Source organism: Phalacrocorax aristotelis, chromosome 2, assembly GCF_949628215.1.
Source record: "Phalacrocorax aristotelis chromosome 2, bGulAri2.1, whole genome shotgun sequence".
In the NCBI taxonomy this organism is placed as follows: domain Eukaryota; kingdom Metazoa; phylum Chordata; class Aves; order Suliformes; family Phalacrocoracidae; genus Phalacrocorax; species Phalacrocorax aristotelis.
This window is the reverse complement of record NC_134277.1, coordinates 167828755-167845899: the sequence shown is the minus strand read 5'-3', so window position 1 is coordinate 167845899 and position 17145 is coordinate 167828755. Positions and strand designations below refer to the sequence as shown.

Here is a 17145-nt window from a genome sequence, read left to right as displayed (position 1 = left end):
ACCCGGTCCTCACGGGCAGGAGGCGCGTGGGCGCGGAGGTGGGGGTCCGGCCTCTCGAGGCAGAGAGTCTGCACAGCGCGTCCCTGTGCTCCAGCCGGCCCGCAGCGAGATGGAATTAGGTTGGGTTATCCTTTAGTAGTCTTTTAAATGAGGAGGGAGCTGGTGGGGTGGAGTATCTGCGCTGTGGTCTTGGTCTTGCTAAGCGGCGATCAGGGAGGTCGATGTAGCGCCGGCGTAATCCCAATCACAGCGCGTGCCGGACAGGCAAGCGCTGAAGGACAGGCAGGCCAATATTTACCCGAAGGTAGGGACGGACCAGGGTTTTCTCTAGCTTCCTCTGGCCGTCTGAAGGGTCAGGAGATAGCTCTGAAGGAGGGGAGTGAGCGAGGTCGTGGGTCAGCTCAAGGCTAAGGGCAGCTCTGAGGATTCGAGCAGGATCTCTTACCCTGTATTCTCCCCGTCCCCCCTGGTTTTCTGCCTCCTGGGCACATCTTCTAATCTGCAGTGTGCTTTCTGTCCTGGACTGGCAAACGGCGGTCCTCCAAGAGGAAAGGGGATGCAGGTTCGCTCAAAAGTCTCAATTAATTTGCTCCTTAGCAGGACTGATACCAAAAAGTGACCATTCCATCTTGCCAGCAAGAAAGTCTTGTGTACCTTACGTCTGCAGGTCTCGGTCGTATGAATTTCAGCTTTTATTTAAGAGAAAAGAAGAATGGAGTTTTAGGGGAAGGGGAAAGCTGAAAATTTGGGCTTCTAAAAACCCAAGTGTTGAATGAGCCAGAAGAAGAATCCAATATTCTTACTTTTTAAATTCCATCATTTCCAAGAAAATGAAGTTTACAGAACAGAAGCCCAGCTTTACTTTTCTTTAGCAGTGCTTCGGGTTGGCAACAGTGTATTTCTGGGCATCGCGTTGAGCCCCGCATTGCCTTCTCCCTCGGGTGGGTCCGGATTCTGGGCTGTTCTGGCGTGCCCCCTCCCACTCCGTCTCCCGTACGCGGGCCGGCGTAGGGTACGTGCCTCGTGCTTCACACCGCGAATGCTGTGATTGTCATTTCAGGCTTCTTCCCCCGCATATAGTGGCTCCAACCTGTATTCCCCGGATTCTTCAGCCAACTCTGGTCCCATTATCTCCGACGTGACCGAGCTAGCGCAGTCCAGCCCTTCGGCATCTCCCAGCGGCAGTCTCGATGAAAGGTATGCTGTTGCTCTCGTAAAATCCGAAGTTACTTGTGTAGGGAGAGTGCGTTTCCCAATGAGCTGAGCAGTCAAACGCCATTATAACCTGCCTCTTCTCTTAAGAATCCCCCGTGTGCGACAGCTGGAAAACAGCAGGGCCAACGGTAGAGGAGGTTCAGGGTGTTTGAACTCAATCCTGCTTACCTTGCCAACAAAGCTGGACCCGTCCCTCCAGGATGGTCTCGCTCAGGACGCTGCCATCTCACAGGTTTTTGGTTGGTTTTGTTCCACTTTAATTCTGTTTCCCGAACAACACTCCCTCCTCTGGCTGCCCCGTCTAGTGTGAACCTCTCTGCGGGGGCCACGGTTTGGTTCCCACATGGAAGCCGTCTTTGTTGGGCTGTCGGCTCCGTCCTGCAAAATCACCGGCGTCCTGGAGCGGGGTTAGCTTTGCCCTGCCCGTGTGAACCTGCCGCACGGAGGCGGAGGAGGTGCAGAAACCAGCTTCGTTCCCAAGTAACCGAGAATAACACCGACAGCTCTCTCCCAAACAGCACGGGTGAAGAGGCTGAAATGGGTAGCGATACGGGTCAGGCAGCGCCCGGCAGCAGCGGTCTCAAACTCCTTCAGGTTCACAGGCCCTAGCAGAGGAGAGAGCCGGCCTCAGGTGCCTCAGGTAGTACTCAGCGTGGCGTGCCTCTGCCGACGCCGTTCCGCAGCGGTGAGAGCCTCTCGCCGCACCCCTCCGTGGGGCTGTTCAGCCCTTGGTCCCTGCAGCCCCGCTCCCACCACGCGTCAGCGGCGCTCGGACTTTCCGAGCCTCCCCGGGCAAGAAGGGCCCATCTTCCCGTAGCACCTTGTGGCCTCCCGACTCCTTTTTTTCCTTCCCCTTCAATAGGTTATTCCTGGCATTGGCACTTCCCCTGAGGCGCTGAATCACCCACAAATGCCATTTATTGCCTTTAATACCCTCTGCCAGGAACACTCGCTCTTAAATATAGACCATATGTTTGCTTAATGGCCCTTTCTCTGTCCTTTTGTACCTGCTGTCCTTTCCAGTAGGACTAATTGCCCCTCTTACACCCCCAAATCGATGCGTTTGGGTGGTAAAATCAGGGCTGACCAAAGAATCCATCTTCCCTTCCCGTAAAAACAGTACGTCTGAAAATGCCCGAGTGCTTACGTAAAAGGTCGATCCCAGGCTTTGTCTGCGCAGAGGAGTCGCTCTGCCGACCTTGTGGGAGCAGTTAAAACGCTGCAGCCTCTGCTACGGCGATGATTATGTCATGCACGTCTCAGTGGTGACTTTAAAAAAGGCTGTGTACGCCGTGCTACTTCTGTACTGCCTCGACAGCGTCCGCATCAAAAGCTGCATTGTTTTAACTGTGCTGTTAAGTGAAAATCACACCCTCCTTCCAGTAACGTTACCTGTGCAGAGGCGACTGCGTGGCCGGTCCTGGACCGAGCAGCCTCACAAGCCTTTCGCCACAAGAAATACGCTGAGATTGCGGTAACAGGGCAAGACGTTGACATGTCAGCGGAGCCGATCAGAATCGGAGAGGAAATATTTAGCTACCCGTTCAACTTCATCTTTGTAGCTGACTCTGGAGGCTTTGTACGTGAAAAGGCAACCGCAGTCGCGAGGATTTTTTGCCCTGTTGTGTGGAAGCGGATCTTAGAACGTGTTAGTGTGGGATTTTTACCAGTTTTTCCTTCTGTTTCTTTCAGGAGTAGCCCTGTGGTCCGTATCAAAGAAGAACCCCCTAGTCCCGCCTGCAGCCCCCAGATAGAGGAGGCCAGCCCAGGGAACCCTCCCGCTGTCGAAACGCCTCTGTCCCCCTCCACGTTCATCGACTCCATCCTGCAGGAGAACGAGCCCAGCACTACGACCGCTGCAGCCGGCGACAGCACCACACAGCCTCAGCCCCAGGAAAAGTGCCTCAGCGTTGCCTGCCTCGACAAGTAAGTGCTGCGCTGAGACCGGCACGGCTCAGGCCTCGCCAGCCGTCCCCCCGCTCTGTGCCGTTCAGCTTTGAAGGGGCTCGTAACCCGGGCTTCCAGCCAGCTTTGGAAGCAGATGCGGTCGCCTCTCCAAGGAGCCCGCCTGAGGCTCTGACCGCAGCCCTCCCTGCAAGTGCCGGGGAAGGTATCTCATCCTCCCGTTCCTGTCCTGCCTGGAGCGATGAGTGGATTCCACCGCCTGACCCCACGCACAGAATTGAACCCCCCTGCGCGGGGGGGACGGGGCGCTCTGCTGCAGGGGGCCGCGTGGGATGCCAAAACAAGAGCGGGTGAAAACCCCTGTGCTGAACAAGGGCTTTGCTCCAAGCGCCTGCTCCTCCAGCGAGGATCCTCGCCGTAGGGTCAGCAGCTTCACCTCAGGCCCAGCACATCCTCACGGTGTGAAAGCTTCGCCATTGCATTTGCAGTGCAAAGGCAGCTGGCAGGCACTCGGCGCAGGCGGCTCCCCGTGTTGCTTGCCCGTGGGTTTACCCGCAGGCGAGGCGTGGAACCGCTGTGGCAGCGTTTCTCCAGGAGCCAGCTGGAGCGGGGCCCTAGCGCTGCCCCTGTGCTCTGCTTCCCCCTGTCCCTGCTGCTCTCCAAGCGAATAAGGGAGGAAGCGTCGCACTGAGCTGTCATTTGCCCACCTCGGTCTAGACACGGTGAACAGATTCTCCCACTCAGCCTCTCTTCCCGCTAGGACGCAGCTCGCATCAGACTTAGGCTGGGCTCAGTGGGTGGCAGGCTGAAAGTTGATGGGCAGCTTTTTGTTAGGGATCAGCTGAGTAGTCGTACGTCTTTCATCACCACACGGTGCTCACAGATGCAGCTGCGAGTGTTGGGATGAAAACCGAGAAAGCTGTTTGTCCTTAACAAGCCGCCGAGAACTTCTCCTTTGACCACACTGAGATCTGAGCCGCTTCTCAGACCTTGGCCGCTTCCCGTCCTCCCTGTGTTCTGGGGAGGACGGAGTGTCGGAATTAAGGTCTTCCCTCTGAACGCTAGGTCAGACTTTCTGTCCTTAAAGTACAAGAGCAATCTGGAGACGCCACAGTTAGTTTCGGGGTCCTGGCACGCAGGCGAGAGCTCCCTTAGGCAGAAGGGGCTGCTACGGACTCGCACACCCACGGTGATGATAGCGTGACGGGCGCTGCCCTTCTAATTAATTCTACGTTAGCCATCACTTTTCAGAGCTGTAGTGCCGCAGCTCTAGATGGAGAAGGGACCAAGCCTGTGGGAGAAGCCCTCTTCCTTTCACGTTACGCAGCGAGTACGGAGACAGCTGAAGGCTGTCCCGCCGCAGCAGGGTCTGTAGCCTGTGGGCAGCGCGGTGGAGCAGCGCTCGCTGCCTTTGCTCAGAGCCGCGCAGAGTCAGGAGATGCCTGCTCCCTCCCTCCTCTTGGCCTTGGAGGAGTTGTTTGTAGCTTCACCTATTTATAGACCCGTCCAGGGCGCTGCGATCCATCTCACTGATACCGGCTGTGCTTAAAGAGATGGGTTTTATTGTACAGCTCATCAGAAGCTGAAACTGGCCACTTAGAAGGTGATAAAAATGAAAAAACAAAAGTGCTGCCGAGAGCGTCTCTGAATTATGAAGGACTCTCGCAGGCTGTGCAGCAGCAGAGACAGAAAACATTTGCCCCCTGCCCCTGCGGAGACTGAGCGCCACGCTTCGTCTTAGAAAGCTTCCTAGAACCCTTTAAAAGAAAGGGCTTGTGCTTCCTCTTCTTTTGGTGCTCCCTTACTCCCCCATTTTGCAAGCCACTGTGCTTATCTACTTGCAGTTCTTTAGGGGGCACTGCAGAAGGAAGGAATCCGGCCAGTGAGGGCTCCCAGCCGCGCAGGAGCCCTGTGTCCATCTCTCGGCTCCCAGCCTGTTGGTAAAAGAAGAGCCGTGGCGTACTGGGCTCGACCCCGCGGCACTCCCCGCTAGACGGAGCGTAACCATTCAGCAGAAAATCTGTCCCTGCCCCGGGGAGTTTGGAGTAACAAAAGGAACCCCCAGCCTCCGCGCGTCTCGGGCTCGGGCGGTATCAGCTTCGTGTCTCAGCGCCTCCGCACGCGGGGTTTTTCGGTGGGTTACTGAGCCCCGCGTGTCCTGTGATCTCAGAGGAATATAAACTCGGAGAAGGAGGTCAGTATTCCCAGCGTGCCCAGCTCCTTCCGGCTGGGCCTCGGCTCCTTTCCTGATGTCACTGGAGCTACTCCGCACGCACCCGAGTGGGGCGGAAGCTGGCCGGCAGTTGTAGGCACCCCGCGGGAAGCGGAACGACCGCGGCGTGAATTGCACCAAGGTACCAAGCAGGCAGAAAGGCTGACTCGCCAATGGAAATGCTGGCAGTGAGCTGGTTTAGACGGGCAGCGCACGTCCCCGCTTCAGAGTGTTGTCGACACCCCTTGCCAGGGCACGCCGCCCCTCCGTGTGCCCCGTCCCGCGGCCGGAGCTCACCGCTCGCTCCTCGGGCCGCGGGGCCGAACAAGCTGCGTGCCCCGGTGCGCCGCGGCAGGGACAGGACGCTGCGCGGCGCCCCTTCTCCGAGGCTTCTCTTAAACTCCCCGGAGTTTGCTCGGCATATTGAGACGCAGCTAATAAGGGATGTGTTTACTGGTGGTAGGTGACTCTACAGTAGAGCAGGGGAGGCCAAACGCCGCTCGCCCGACCCAGGCACTGACAGCCTGCCGGGGAGTCTCAGCGATACCTGTTTTTCGTCACACAAAGCATGTTTCAGTTCTCAAATTTATTGGAGGAGAGCAGCCCCTAGGCCTGCAGCTCACGGCACGCAGTGCCTCTTTGTGAGCCACGCGGGCTGTTATTTAGTCTACAAGACATCCTTTGTCCAAGGGAATTTCATCTGAACTGAGAATTACCTCTGTGTGACCAGCAGCATTTCAGCAGCAGGTGACGGTACCGAGATTCAGGCAACGAAAGGGAATGTGTGCATGGAAACGCTTGACGGTGTTGCCCAGACGTTATCCCCCGTCCAGCCGGGGACCCACGCGAGCCGCTTTATAGGAGCCAAAGCCCGCTACGCGCCGAACAGGGTTGACCCCCACATTATTAGCACAACATATATATCCCTCAGAGCAGCAGGTCGCTGCCTGTCTGAACAGAGCGCTGCTGCCAGTGGCCTCCCGGCGCCCTCTCGGAGGTGACAGCGACGTGGCCCCCGTGCCGGTGCCGCCCTGCGCCGGTTGACATGAGCGGACCCGCCTCAGAAGTAGTTTGTCTTGCCGAGAAACTTCTAACTTGAGCTTGGCTGCGCTGTAACGACCCTGCGCTGCCTCCGCTTGCTTTTGCGGGATGGGTTGGTTTTTCGTGGTTCCTCGGCCAGCCTGCGACCGCCTGCCCGCTGGGAAGGCGCTGCAGTGCCGCGGCTGCGGCGCGGTGCGTGCCGCGGCGCTTGGCGCGCGTGGGCACGGTCCGGGCTGTTCTTGCCTTTGAACCTAAGGAACATTTCATTCCTGAAAGTGCCTGCTTGTGAGTCTTCCGAATCCGGTTTGTATTTCTCAGTTCCACTCGCGCGTCGCAGATGTCAGAGGTCGCTCGTCTTTGCCCCAGTTCCTCCTCCTCCTCACTCCGTTGCAGATCGCAGCAAGGGTCAGCATTTCGATAGCCGCTGCCCCCGAGCATCGCAATTCTGGGCGAGAGAGCAGGGCAGCGCTGCGCTGGGCAGGGAGCCGCCAGCGCGCCGAAGTCGGCTCTCCCGGCGTTATAGGTAGTACATCAACGAGGAAAAAACTCTCTCCAAAAATTGGCGCCGAGTGGCAGACTCTGGGCCAGCTCAACGCAGCGGCTCGAAACACAGAGCGGCCAGCGGAGGCTAAGCTGCTTCTCATCCTTTTAGGTGGTCTTGGCAGGGAAGGGAGGGAAGTCTGCGCTGCTGTTGTCCGCGCCGTACCTGGTTTTGATGAATGGAAACTTCGGCCCTGAGAGCTGCTGCTTTGGTATCTCTTGCCAGCACAAAATTCGCGCACCTCGGTGAGCGAGTGTTGCGCTGGAAAGCGGTGGGAGCTCGGGGCTGAGGCGGCTTTTCTGATGCATTTTTCCTTTTTATGATAATGAGAGAACAATGAAGCTTCCCACCGCAAACCTCGCGGCGCACCAAGATGCCGTTCTCATAAAGCTTTTCCGTAATAAAAAACATCCCAGATCAGGACAAAATCCATCCAGGCCAGTGTCGCGTCTCCCACAGAAGCCTAGGAAAAACTGTCTGAAGTATTGCCCTTAAATACTTTCAGTTTATGTACTGAATAACGCGAAAGACAGATAGGTCTTGAGCTAAAACGCGTTTCTGAACGGGTGTCTCACCCCCCTCAGGGCCGTCTCGGGTGGTCGCTGCAGGCGTCGTGGCTCACTGCTCTGGGTATTGTTTGCAGGCCGGGGGGGCCTGGCCCTGCTGTCCCGCGCCCCCAGCCCCTTTCCCAGGTACAGACAGACAGCAAGATGATGGCGTGGAGAGAGGGCAGGGCCCAGGGGGCTGCTTCTTCCCTACGTAAATGGGATAGCAATGTGCCCTGGTGGGCAAGGGGGCCAGCGGTGCCCTGGGGGGCATAGAAAGGAGCGTGGCCAGCAGGGCGAGGGGGGTTCTCCTCCCCCTCTGCTCTGCCCCAGTGAGGCCACATCTGGGGGGCTGCGGCCAGTTCTGGGCCCCCCAGGTCAAGAAGGGCAGGGAACTGCTGGAGCAAGGCCAGCGCAGAGCTGCCAAGGGGATCAGGGGCTGGAGCATCTCCCTTGTGAGGAAAGGCTGAGGGACCTGGGCTTGTTCAGCCTGGAGAAGAGAAGGCTGAGGGGGGATCTCATCAGTGCCTATAAATACCTGAAGGGCGGGTGTCAGGAGGATGGGGCCGGGCTCTTTTCAGTGGTGCCCAACGCCAGGCCAAGGGGCCACGGGCACAAGCTGGAACACGGGAAGTTCCCCCTGAACATGAGGACAAACCCCTTCCCTGTGCGGGTGCCAGAGCAGGGGCACAGGCTGCCCAGAGAGGCTGTGGGGTCCCTTCCCTGGAGACATTCACCCCCCACCTGGACGTGGGCCTGTGCCCCTGCTCTGGGGGTGCCTGCTCCAGCAGGGGGTGGGACGGGGTGAGCTCCAGGGGTCCCTCCCAGCCCCCACCAGTCTGGGATTCTGGGATTCTCTGATAACCGCCGCAAAGCTGCTCTGTATTCTTGCTTTTGGAAAGCGGAACATCTGAAAAGGAAGGCAATATAGGAGAGAAACAGAACTGTACATTTTCAGTGCTTCAAATTCTGAGGACTGGGGGTTGCGCATCACCTGGACGCGTCTGGTGCCCAGACAGCTGTTTGTGGGAAGTGCCCGGCAGCCCGTACTTGGTCGGGTTAAGGACCAGAAGGGTCGAGGAGTCGGGCTGGTGACACTGGGAGCTGCTCCCTGCTGAAGCACTGACGGCGCCTGATGGAGATCCCGGAACCGTGCGCTGGAGCTCAGGGGCTCCACGGGAGCTCCGGGTCCTTCCTGGGAAGGATGTTCTCCTTGCAGCCAAGGATCGCTGTGGTGCTGGGCGCTGGCTGGGCTTGCAGGCAGCTGCATCGCCGCAGCGCACGCGCAGGGGCGGCAGCAGGCAGCGCTGGAGGCGTCGCGAGGGACTGGCAGATGGCGTTCTCCCATCAGCATCCTTACCAAAATGTGCCTTTTCCCCAGTAAAAATCTGCTGCTCCTGACTGCCGGCTTAACTGGTTCCTGGCGGAGAGAGAAGCGGGTGTGGGCTTTCTGCTGCCTCGATCAGTCGTTACAAGGGTCGCACGGTCGGCACTTTCCTGGCGCTTCCCCACAAGGCGCCAGGACCCATCACTGAACAGGGCATACGGCTTCTCATTTTCTGGCAGGGTGTTATACAGTGGGGCTTCTTCAGCACGTGTCACCTCCTCCTCTGGTGATATTCCAAAATCTTTGCCTTCTGGCCAGTCCATAATCACTTCCAAGATTCCTGGGCGACTGGGGTTTCCTACTCGAGCCCGCTGGGTGATCAGTGCGACCCATTTACTCCACGTAGCATCAGTTGCATGGTGTGTAGAGGGGATGTTTCCTTTGAACATCCAGCCCAGCACTGGCAGTCGGGGTGCCAGGAGCAACTGTGCCTCAGTACCAACCACTTCTGAAGCAGCTCGAACCCCTTCATATGCTGCCAATATCTCTTTTTCAGTTGGAGTATAGCGGGCTTCGGACCCTCTGTATCCCCGACTCCAAAACCCTGGGGGTCAACCTCGGGTCTCCCCATGTGCTTTCTGCCAGAGGCTCCAGGTAGGGCCATTCTCTCCTGCCCGGACTGGCCCAAGAGCTACTGCATGAACTATCTCCTGTTTAATCTGTCCAAAGGCTTGAGGTCAGTCAGGGACCCCTTTGAAATCATTCTTCTTCCAGGCGACTTGATAGCGAGGGCTTACGATCAGACTCTGATGTGGAATCTGCATTCTCCAAAAACCCACAACGCCCAAAAACGCTTCTGTTTCCTTTTTGCTGGTTGGTGGAGACATGGCTGCTGTTTTGTTGATCACATCCATGGGGACCTGAGTGTGCCCCGGCTCGCTCGCCCCGTGTCTGGGACCGCAGTGGCATCGCTATTAACCGCATCTTTCTGCTGGGGAAGAGAGGCAGACCCACGGGGAGCAGATCTGTTGAGTAAGAAGGTGCTATTTTTACACAGCTACTTCTCAGACTGTAAAACAGCCCACACAGAGCGAGGCCACACCACGCAGGCGGACTTTCATCACTTCATCAGATGAAAACTCAGACAGCGAGGGTCTCGCGAGAGCCCCTGCTCTGCGGGGCCGCCCCAGGAGCCGAGGAAGCGGCGCTGGAGCGAGGCACGCCGTGTAGCTGGGGTTTGCCGTTGCGAGGCGGCCGGCAGCCAGAGCGCGGAGCGAGCCCTGGGGAGCTCGCCACGAAGGTGCCCTGAGCGTGGGCAGGGTCGGCGTGACCGGGAGGGCAGAGCCAGGGCGCGCCCCGAGGGCTGGGATGTTATTTACCTCTAAAATCTTCCCAGTTCCCCTTTCCCTGCCCATCCACACACCTGGGGACAAGCAAAGCTCTTCTGTGTCAGCGTTGCCGGTCCCGTATCATCGATCCTGCGTCCGTCGCATCTTCCAGGGATTCTGCCATTAGTTTGCGGGGCCTGGTGCCGGTTACGTGGGACACAGCGGTTCCGTGGGACCCTCTTCCCCCTGGACGATGCAGCCCGGTCCTGCCGCTGGCTCCTCCGTTCCCAGAAAGCGTGCCGGGCTCTTCCGTGGGCTGCAGGCACCGGCAAGGCCTTTTGCTGGGGAGAAGGTGCCGATCTCTCAGCGCTGGAGATGGTCCCCTCGCCTTCAGAGCCTGGCCTGCCTCGGGGGACGGAGAGCTCCCGGGCTCCTTCCTCAGCACACTTGGCCCAGGCCGCTCCCCTGGGGCTGCGGGGCTGTAGGGACGCAGGCACAGACCTTGCGGAGCCCTCGGCCCCCTGCATCGCAGCAGCCGCTCCCCTCTCCCGGAGCCGCGGGTCCCTCCCGCTCCGACCCACAGCGCACTTGCAAAGTTAAGGAAAACTGCGTCTCTCCAGAGAAAACCCTCTTTCTTCCCTGCTCTGCGAGCGTTTTTCGATGGCAGCCCGAGCCCGGTGTCGGACGTAGCGCAGCAGAGCGGGGCCTGCAGGGAGAGTTACCTGCCAGCGGTGCTGGGAGCCAGGCAGCAGCTACCAGTTTCCAGTTCAACATCGAAAACAGCGGCTCAGGGGAGCCTTCGCTCCCTCTGCAAAGAAACAGGGAGACTGGCTTTGAAGGTCTGGAGTTTGTTAGGAGTGTGATCCCGGCGTCGCTTTTTTGCGTGACCTGGCTCATCCCCCCGCTCGGAGTCCGGCCCCTCGGGGGCGAAGGGCCCAGCTTGTCACGGGTGGGGTTTCTAATGGCGCCTTGGCTGGGACTGGTCCGCTTCGCGCCGCTGGACGTCCCTAACTGCGGGGCTGCCAAAAGTGCCTTAAATCCGCCAGAGCGTTTCAGGTGCTCTGCGGTGAGGACTTCGGAAGTCATTTAAAAGCACAAACTTGGATGAGTCATTTATTTGCAGTACGTTCGTGGAACTCAGTTCTGAAAAAGAGCTGCAGATCTCTGCAGCTCCCGCCTGTGCGCACGGGAGAGGTAAGGCAGGAATGTGCTCGTGGGCTGCGTCCGCAGCCAGCTTTCCTGTGGCCCCGAGCACAGTATTCCCAGAATGAGGATATCTGTTGTTCTGGCAGGACGCTCGTTTCTGCTGCTAGGCTTTCCGAGCTGCGACGTGACCTTGCGGCCGCTTCGTTTTCTGCAGCGATGACAAAATAGACTTGGTTTTGTAACCTTCGCGGTGCTGCCGCAGGACGAGAGAACGTAAAAGCTCTGGAGCGGCAAGCCGGGGAGGTCTGTGCGCGGTCCACCGGCCCAGCTGAGCCAGGCCGGGCCGCGGAGCTGCCCGTGCCGTGGCCGAGTCCGTGCCCCCGCCGCCAGGTGCTTGCAGCGCTGCGCGGGCTGGGCGAGGTCAGTCTCCCAAAGGGATCGTCGCAGAAATGCTCCTCCGCAGGGTGCTGGTGGCCGTGGTAGTTGGGGGGGCGAACGCCGCAGCAGGTACAGACCCTCCGAGAACAGAAGTAGCTTCCTGGCGTTTTTCTAATTCACGTGAGACTGAAAACTGCAGCTTCGCTGTTTGCCTTGTGCTTGCGCACGTCTGCCCGTGCCTCTCCGACACCTTCCTCTTCACCTGCCCGGTCTGGGTCTCCCTGTGCGGGACTTACATCGCTGGTCCCTCGTGAGCACCTGCAGCAGCCAAAAAGAGCCTTTCTAGGACAGAGATCGCGGCGGGTGGAACGCGAGGCCACGCCAGAAATGACGACTGTGCAATAAACTGAGCCTGCTACTGCTAATGTTGCCAAACCCGGGGGCTTTCCATGGGTCAGACCCCAGGCTACTAACAAACGCGACTGTTTCTCCCACTTCAGAGAGCCTTGTAGGCTTTTTGGTAGCACCGTGAGGTTTATGTCATCCCCTTTTCTTCTGTTTTTGTGAAGCATCGTGAACATGAACGCCACGAGCACCGTGGGACTGGAGAATGAGAGGGTGCGGGGTCAGTTCCCACCCCGCCATCGCCTCTGCCGCCCTTGCTGTCCTCCTGTGAGCCGGATGAGCGTTGTCTGGAGCTCGGTCTGAGTCAGTTAAAAGCAGTCTTTGCCAGGATTGCTCGCGCTCTGCCGTCCACCTCAGTCTGCAGAGTTACCCCAGAGCTCTGTAGGAGGCAACGAGCCGCGTCCTCGGAGCCGGCCTGGTTTGCCTTGTGGCGTTGGCGCCTCGGTGCCGCCCGTCCCAGCATCCAGTTTCCAGGCGGCCGTGGAGGGAGCCCGGCTGTGACAAGGACCAGCCTTCAGCGGCAGAGTTAGCCGAGCTGAATTACGCTGTTAATCCCCATCCCGGACTCGCCGTTTGCCAGCAAGCGAGCTGTGGTTTACGCGGCCGCTTGCTGCTTCTCCGCTGTGTAGGCGTACGCTCTCCGGCGCTGCCGGAGCCGTGCAGGGACGTGCGCGGGTCGGGACGCACTGGGAAGGCTTCTTTCCCCAGGTAGGCGGAAGCAGCTTTAGTTCCCTCCACTGTTACTAGAAACCCCATCTCCCGAGGAACGAGTGTTTTCCCCATTGCCAGTTCGGATGTGAAGGGTTTTTCTGGCCAGCGGTGGCCCCCCTGAAACTTTCCCCCCAAAGCAAGCTGCTGCAGGGGAGAAGGTTTGTTACCCTTTCTTTGTCACGCATCCACAACAGGGTGTGAGGAGCAGAGGCGGTCCTTGTGTTTGGGCCAAAGAAGGGTCCGAAGCGACTTACTGTAGAGAGGCATCTGCACCGAGATCCCTGCCAGCCCACGGCGCTTGGGGGCTACCAAGCCCCCTGACCACAGAGCTGAAATGGCTTGCAGAAATCCTGGGGTTTGTAAGAAATTCGCTGCGTCTCGTCCGTCTGGGCTCCTCACCCTCGGACCTCCTGGGAGGAAGGGTGCTGGCGGTGTCCTGGGAGAGAGTTAGGTGGAGAGAGGGAGAGAGCATCGCCGCAGCGCTGGCGCAGGACGCCTGAGCTCGCTGGCTGCTGGCACTGGCGTCTGCGCAGAGCCAGGGATCCCAGCCCCGCTCTGCTGCTCGGGCCGCAGGGGGGTCGCAGGGTGGATAAAGCCCCCTTAGCCCGGACCCTGGGAGAGCCTTCTCAGCACTGATGGCCTGCGCTCCTCTTTCTTTCGCACAGGAATGAACTCAATGACCATCTGGACACCATCGATTCCAACCTGGACAACCTTCAGACGATGCTGACCACGCACGGCTTCAGCGTAGACACGAGCGCACTGTTAGACGTGAGTATCTCCTCCCTCCTGCCTGGCCTTCCCGGGGCCGGCCCCAGCTGCGCCTCGCGGTACCATGTGCGTGTGGCTTGCAGTGGCAGATGGACCACGGTAGCTTCAACCATGAATTTCCACAGCACGCCTGGGTTTGCTTTCTTTCCCTACACTAATCATTCTTTCCTTTGGCAGCTGTTTAGCCCTTCAATGACGGTTACAGACATGAACCTTCCCGACCTGGACAGCAGCCTTGCCAGTGTGAGTAGCTGTTAAAAATCCCCCCATGCACACGCAGCTGCCAGAATGAAGTGTGTCCTGCTGTTCTGCAGCAGCCTCTCCGTGTGATTAAAGGAAGGCTCTGACAGGCTCTGAAGAGTGTCCAGGCCAGCCCCGGCCCGAAGGGAGGGGATGTGGGAGCGAGGAGGAACGCGGAGCCCTGCGCAGGCTTGGGGAGCCACCGGGGGGAAATAATTCAATTAGCACTGCGGCTTTCTCTGAGCAGCTCGTACAGAGAGCAGGGCTACTCCATCATTCATACTCGGTTAATTAGGTGCTGAGACTTCCATCTCTCATGTGAGCTCTGCCCCCTGAACGTGGAAGTGCACCGAAGCCTGGAGAGCTGCATGTGGTTTCCATAAACCCTCCTTTTGACTTGCTTAAATTGTCAGGAGGTTTTCTCAAGGTAAACGCCGTCATGTGCTGCGTTATTTCTTTTATTTACTTGAGTATCATCAGCGCTGAACACCGTGCAAGGCACTAATACAGACCCTCCTTGCAAGAGCCAGCGTTGCCCGATAAAATTACTTTTTTTCACTAGATAACGATGATTAGTCAAACACGGCCTTCCGTGGCTGCACTGAGAAGGCGCTTGGAGCCGCGGGGTGGAAGTTGCGGTCAAAACCAGCGACTCCCAGACCCCGAGAGAGGCCAGTAGCCTGGTGACTGGAGTGCTCCCGGGCCGGGGCAGAGCTGAGCCCTGCCCCCTGCCCCGCTGCTGTGCCAGCTCCGCGCACGCTCCAGCTCCGGGGCCGCAGCGCCGGCCTTTCTCTGCCCCGCGACGTGCGCCGGTATTTGCACAAGATGGAACAGCTCTGTGCGAAAAACTGAGAGGGAGACCGAGACAAGCGGCAGCTTGGGCGCTGCCGTGTGCGCGGGAGAGCGGGTCAGACCGAGCGGGGGGCTCCTGGCCCGGTCGATACAGCGAGCAGGAGACCCGCACCTCGTCTCTAACCCCTTCTTCCCCCCCCCCCCCACTTTGTTTTGGTTTTTTTTTTCTGAAAAAACACAAAGGGATCTTGTGTTTTTTCCCCCAGCGCAGAACAGGAAACATCTTGAAAGCTTTTGCAAAACAGGAAAGCCCAAATCTAGCCTCCTCGCTGGGGACCTTGTGGGCCCGCAGGTGGTGCAACGTAAGCTCCTGGGATGGCCGTGAAGAAGGTGTTAATGCCGCTGTTAGGGAGCAGGGAGAGCAGGGCAGCACCACGCCCCTCTCCCACCTACGCCTTTAGAGACCGTGTGGCTTTTCCCTAAGCAAAACGGTTCCCGCGAGCTCTTTGGGGGTTCACCTTACCCTGCGCTAGAGTGCGCCTGGGGTGGGGGGTGAAGCACGGGGCAGGAGGTCACCGGGAATAGTTCTGCAGCGTCCGTGGTGCGTGTTTCTCGCTGGACGTTTCTCTACCTCTCTGCTTCCTCCCACCGCCCGGTGGTGCGACGCAGACACCCGGCGTTCTTGGGGCTGTCGCAGGGCTGCAGGGGGAAGCGCGAAGGTGCACGGTACTGTTTTACACGTGTGCAGGCAAATACCAACCCCGAAAGCCGTTCAAGTTTCCCGCTGGCTGGAGGCTCCGCTGCAGCAGCTGGGGCCAGCCGGGCAGGGAGGGCGGAACAAGGGATTAGCGGGATTTGGGAGAACAGGAGCAGGGAAGATCCAGTGATCCAGACGTGAACACTTCGCCTCGCTGAGCCGAGAGTTACACCCTAGAAAATCTGGAAGCGGGATTTGCGAAAGGGGTCTCAACTGGTGCCCTCTGAAATTCAGAGGTGAGCTCTTCAGCTCAGGTCGCGCTTGGATCAAGGTCACGCGTGCATTATTTTTCTCGGTCATGTTGGGAGGAGTGATTTGTTGGGCTTTGTCTTCACCCAGCCTTCGCCCTACAGAAAGCCCTGTGCTGGCTGTAGGTTGAGCTGCGGGGCTCCTAAATCACGGCCAGGCGGTCTGCGAAGACACAAACGGTCTGCTTTTAGTGCCAGTTGCTAACTGGTAACAAAAAATGCCGGGTACGCGTTTAAATACTTGCTAAGATGACTGGTCCGTGGCAGCAGCTGTAGTAAGTAGCCACGGGAGGATTAGCTGACCGTAAATCGGGAGAGGGAGAGGGATCCCGCAGGAGTCTCGGCCGCCCCGCCGGCGGCACCGGTGGAGAATCGGCTCAGCGGTCGGGGATCGGCAGGCTCGGCGCCGCGCTCCCCAGGCGCCCTGAGCTCTCCGGGCTGGCAGGGCTCTGCAGCGAGCGGAGCTTCTCGGCCAGGCAGAGCGGTTTCTCCCGCTTCCAAAGTTTTTTCTCCCTTGGACGCTGACTTGTCAGCCTTCCCAGCCCCGTCGTGCCTGTGGGACAGGGGGGTGAAACGGGATCCTGCCCTCCGCCGCGGCCCGGGTCGCTCTGGCAGCTTGCCGGGACCTGCAGCTCTCGGATGCTTTAGCTGCAATAACACTTGCGATAAATAAAAATAAATTTAAAAAAAAATAAAATTAGGAACTGATTCCTAATCTAATTAACTGATCCCCTGAAGGCTTTCCCTGGGGTTGTAGGTCCCGAGATGCAGAAAAGCTTCCTGCAGAGCAGGACCTCTGCGTATAGGAGAGAGGATCTGCGAAACCAGGCTTGGCCCGGGGAGCCGTGTGCGGCCTGAACCGGCCGCGCTTGCGACCCTGGGGCCAGAGCGCTCCGCGCAGGCTGCGGCTGCGTCCGTGCGGGCTCACCGACAGCCTCGGAAACCTCCGAGGATGCCTCGCTCTGCCTCAGTGAGGCTTCACGACTGTAAAGCGCAGCTTTCTTTGTGCAGCGCACGTGTTGGGTCAGTCCCGAGGCGGGCACAGAGAGGACCCGCACCCGTCCGACCCGTGCAACGCGCTTACTGACCCAACCTTTCTCCCTGCAGATTCAGGATCTCCTTTCATCCCAGGAACAGCAGAAACCTACTGAGACAGAGGCCAGCACAGCAGACACAGGTACCGGGCGGCCGTCTCGGTGTTCGGTGACTCGGCAGCACGAGAAGCGGGGCTGAGGCAAAATCGTTTCTCCTCCAAAAAAAGCGTATTTGGCTGAGAGAGATGGGGCCGTTGAGGATGGAAACGAGAAAGTGTGAGGGGGAGCTCGGGTGTAGGTACAAATCCTTGGTGGGAGGGCAGGAAGCAGAGGGAGCCAGGCTCTCCGCAGCGGCGCCCCGGGACAGGGCAAGAGGCCGTGGCGCAAACTGAGCCACGTGAAATTCCGTCAGCACACAAGAAAGCGCCTTTTTACCCCAAGGGTGGTCGAGCTCTGGCAGGGGCTGCCCAGAGGGGCTGGGGAGCCTCCACACTTGGAGGTGCTCCGACACGGTCCTGGGCCGCCCGCTCCGACTGTCGCTGCCGGACC

The 17145-nt window shown here is 58.9% G+C and overlaps 1 protein-coding gene across 2 annotated transcripts in view; it reads left to right on the top strand.

Moving 5' to 3' along the window:
- The window catches only part of HSF1 (heat shock transcription factor 1), a 74418-nt gene that overhangs the window by 55968 nt on the left and 1305 nt on the right, over positions 1–17145 (top strand). Inside the window, exons 8-12 of one of the 2 annotated variants that reach the window (XM_075086006.1) lie at positions 1061–1197; positions 2908–3141; positions 13420–13525; positions 13703–13768; positions 16670–16739. In XM_075086006.1, the coding sequence (XP_074942107.1) occupies positions 1061–1197; positions 2908–3141; positions 13420–13525; positions 13703–13768; positions 16670–16739 (613 nt within the window). The remainder of the gene's footprint in view (positions 1–1060; positions 1198–2907; positions 3142–13419; positions 13526–13702; positions 13769–16669; positions 16740–17145) is intronic. The other variant, XM_075086007.1, reaches the window with a different exon arrangement.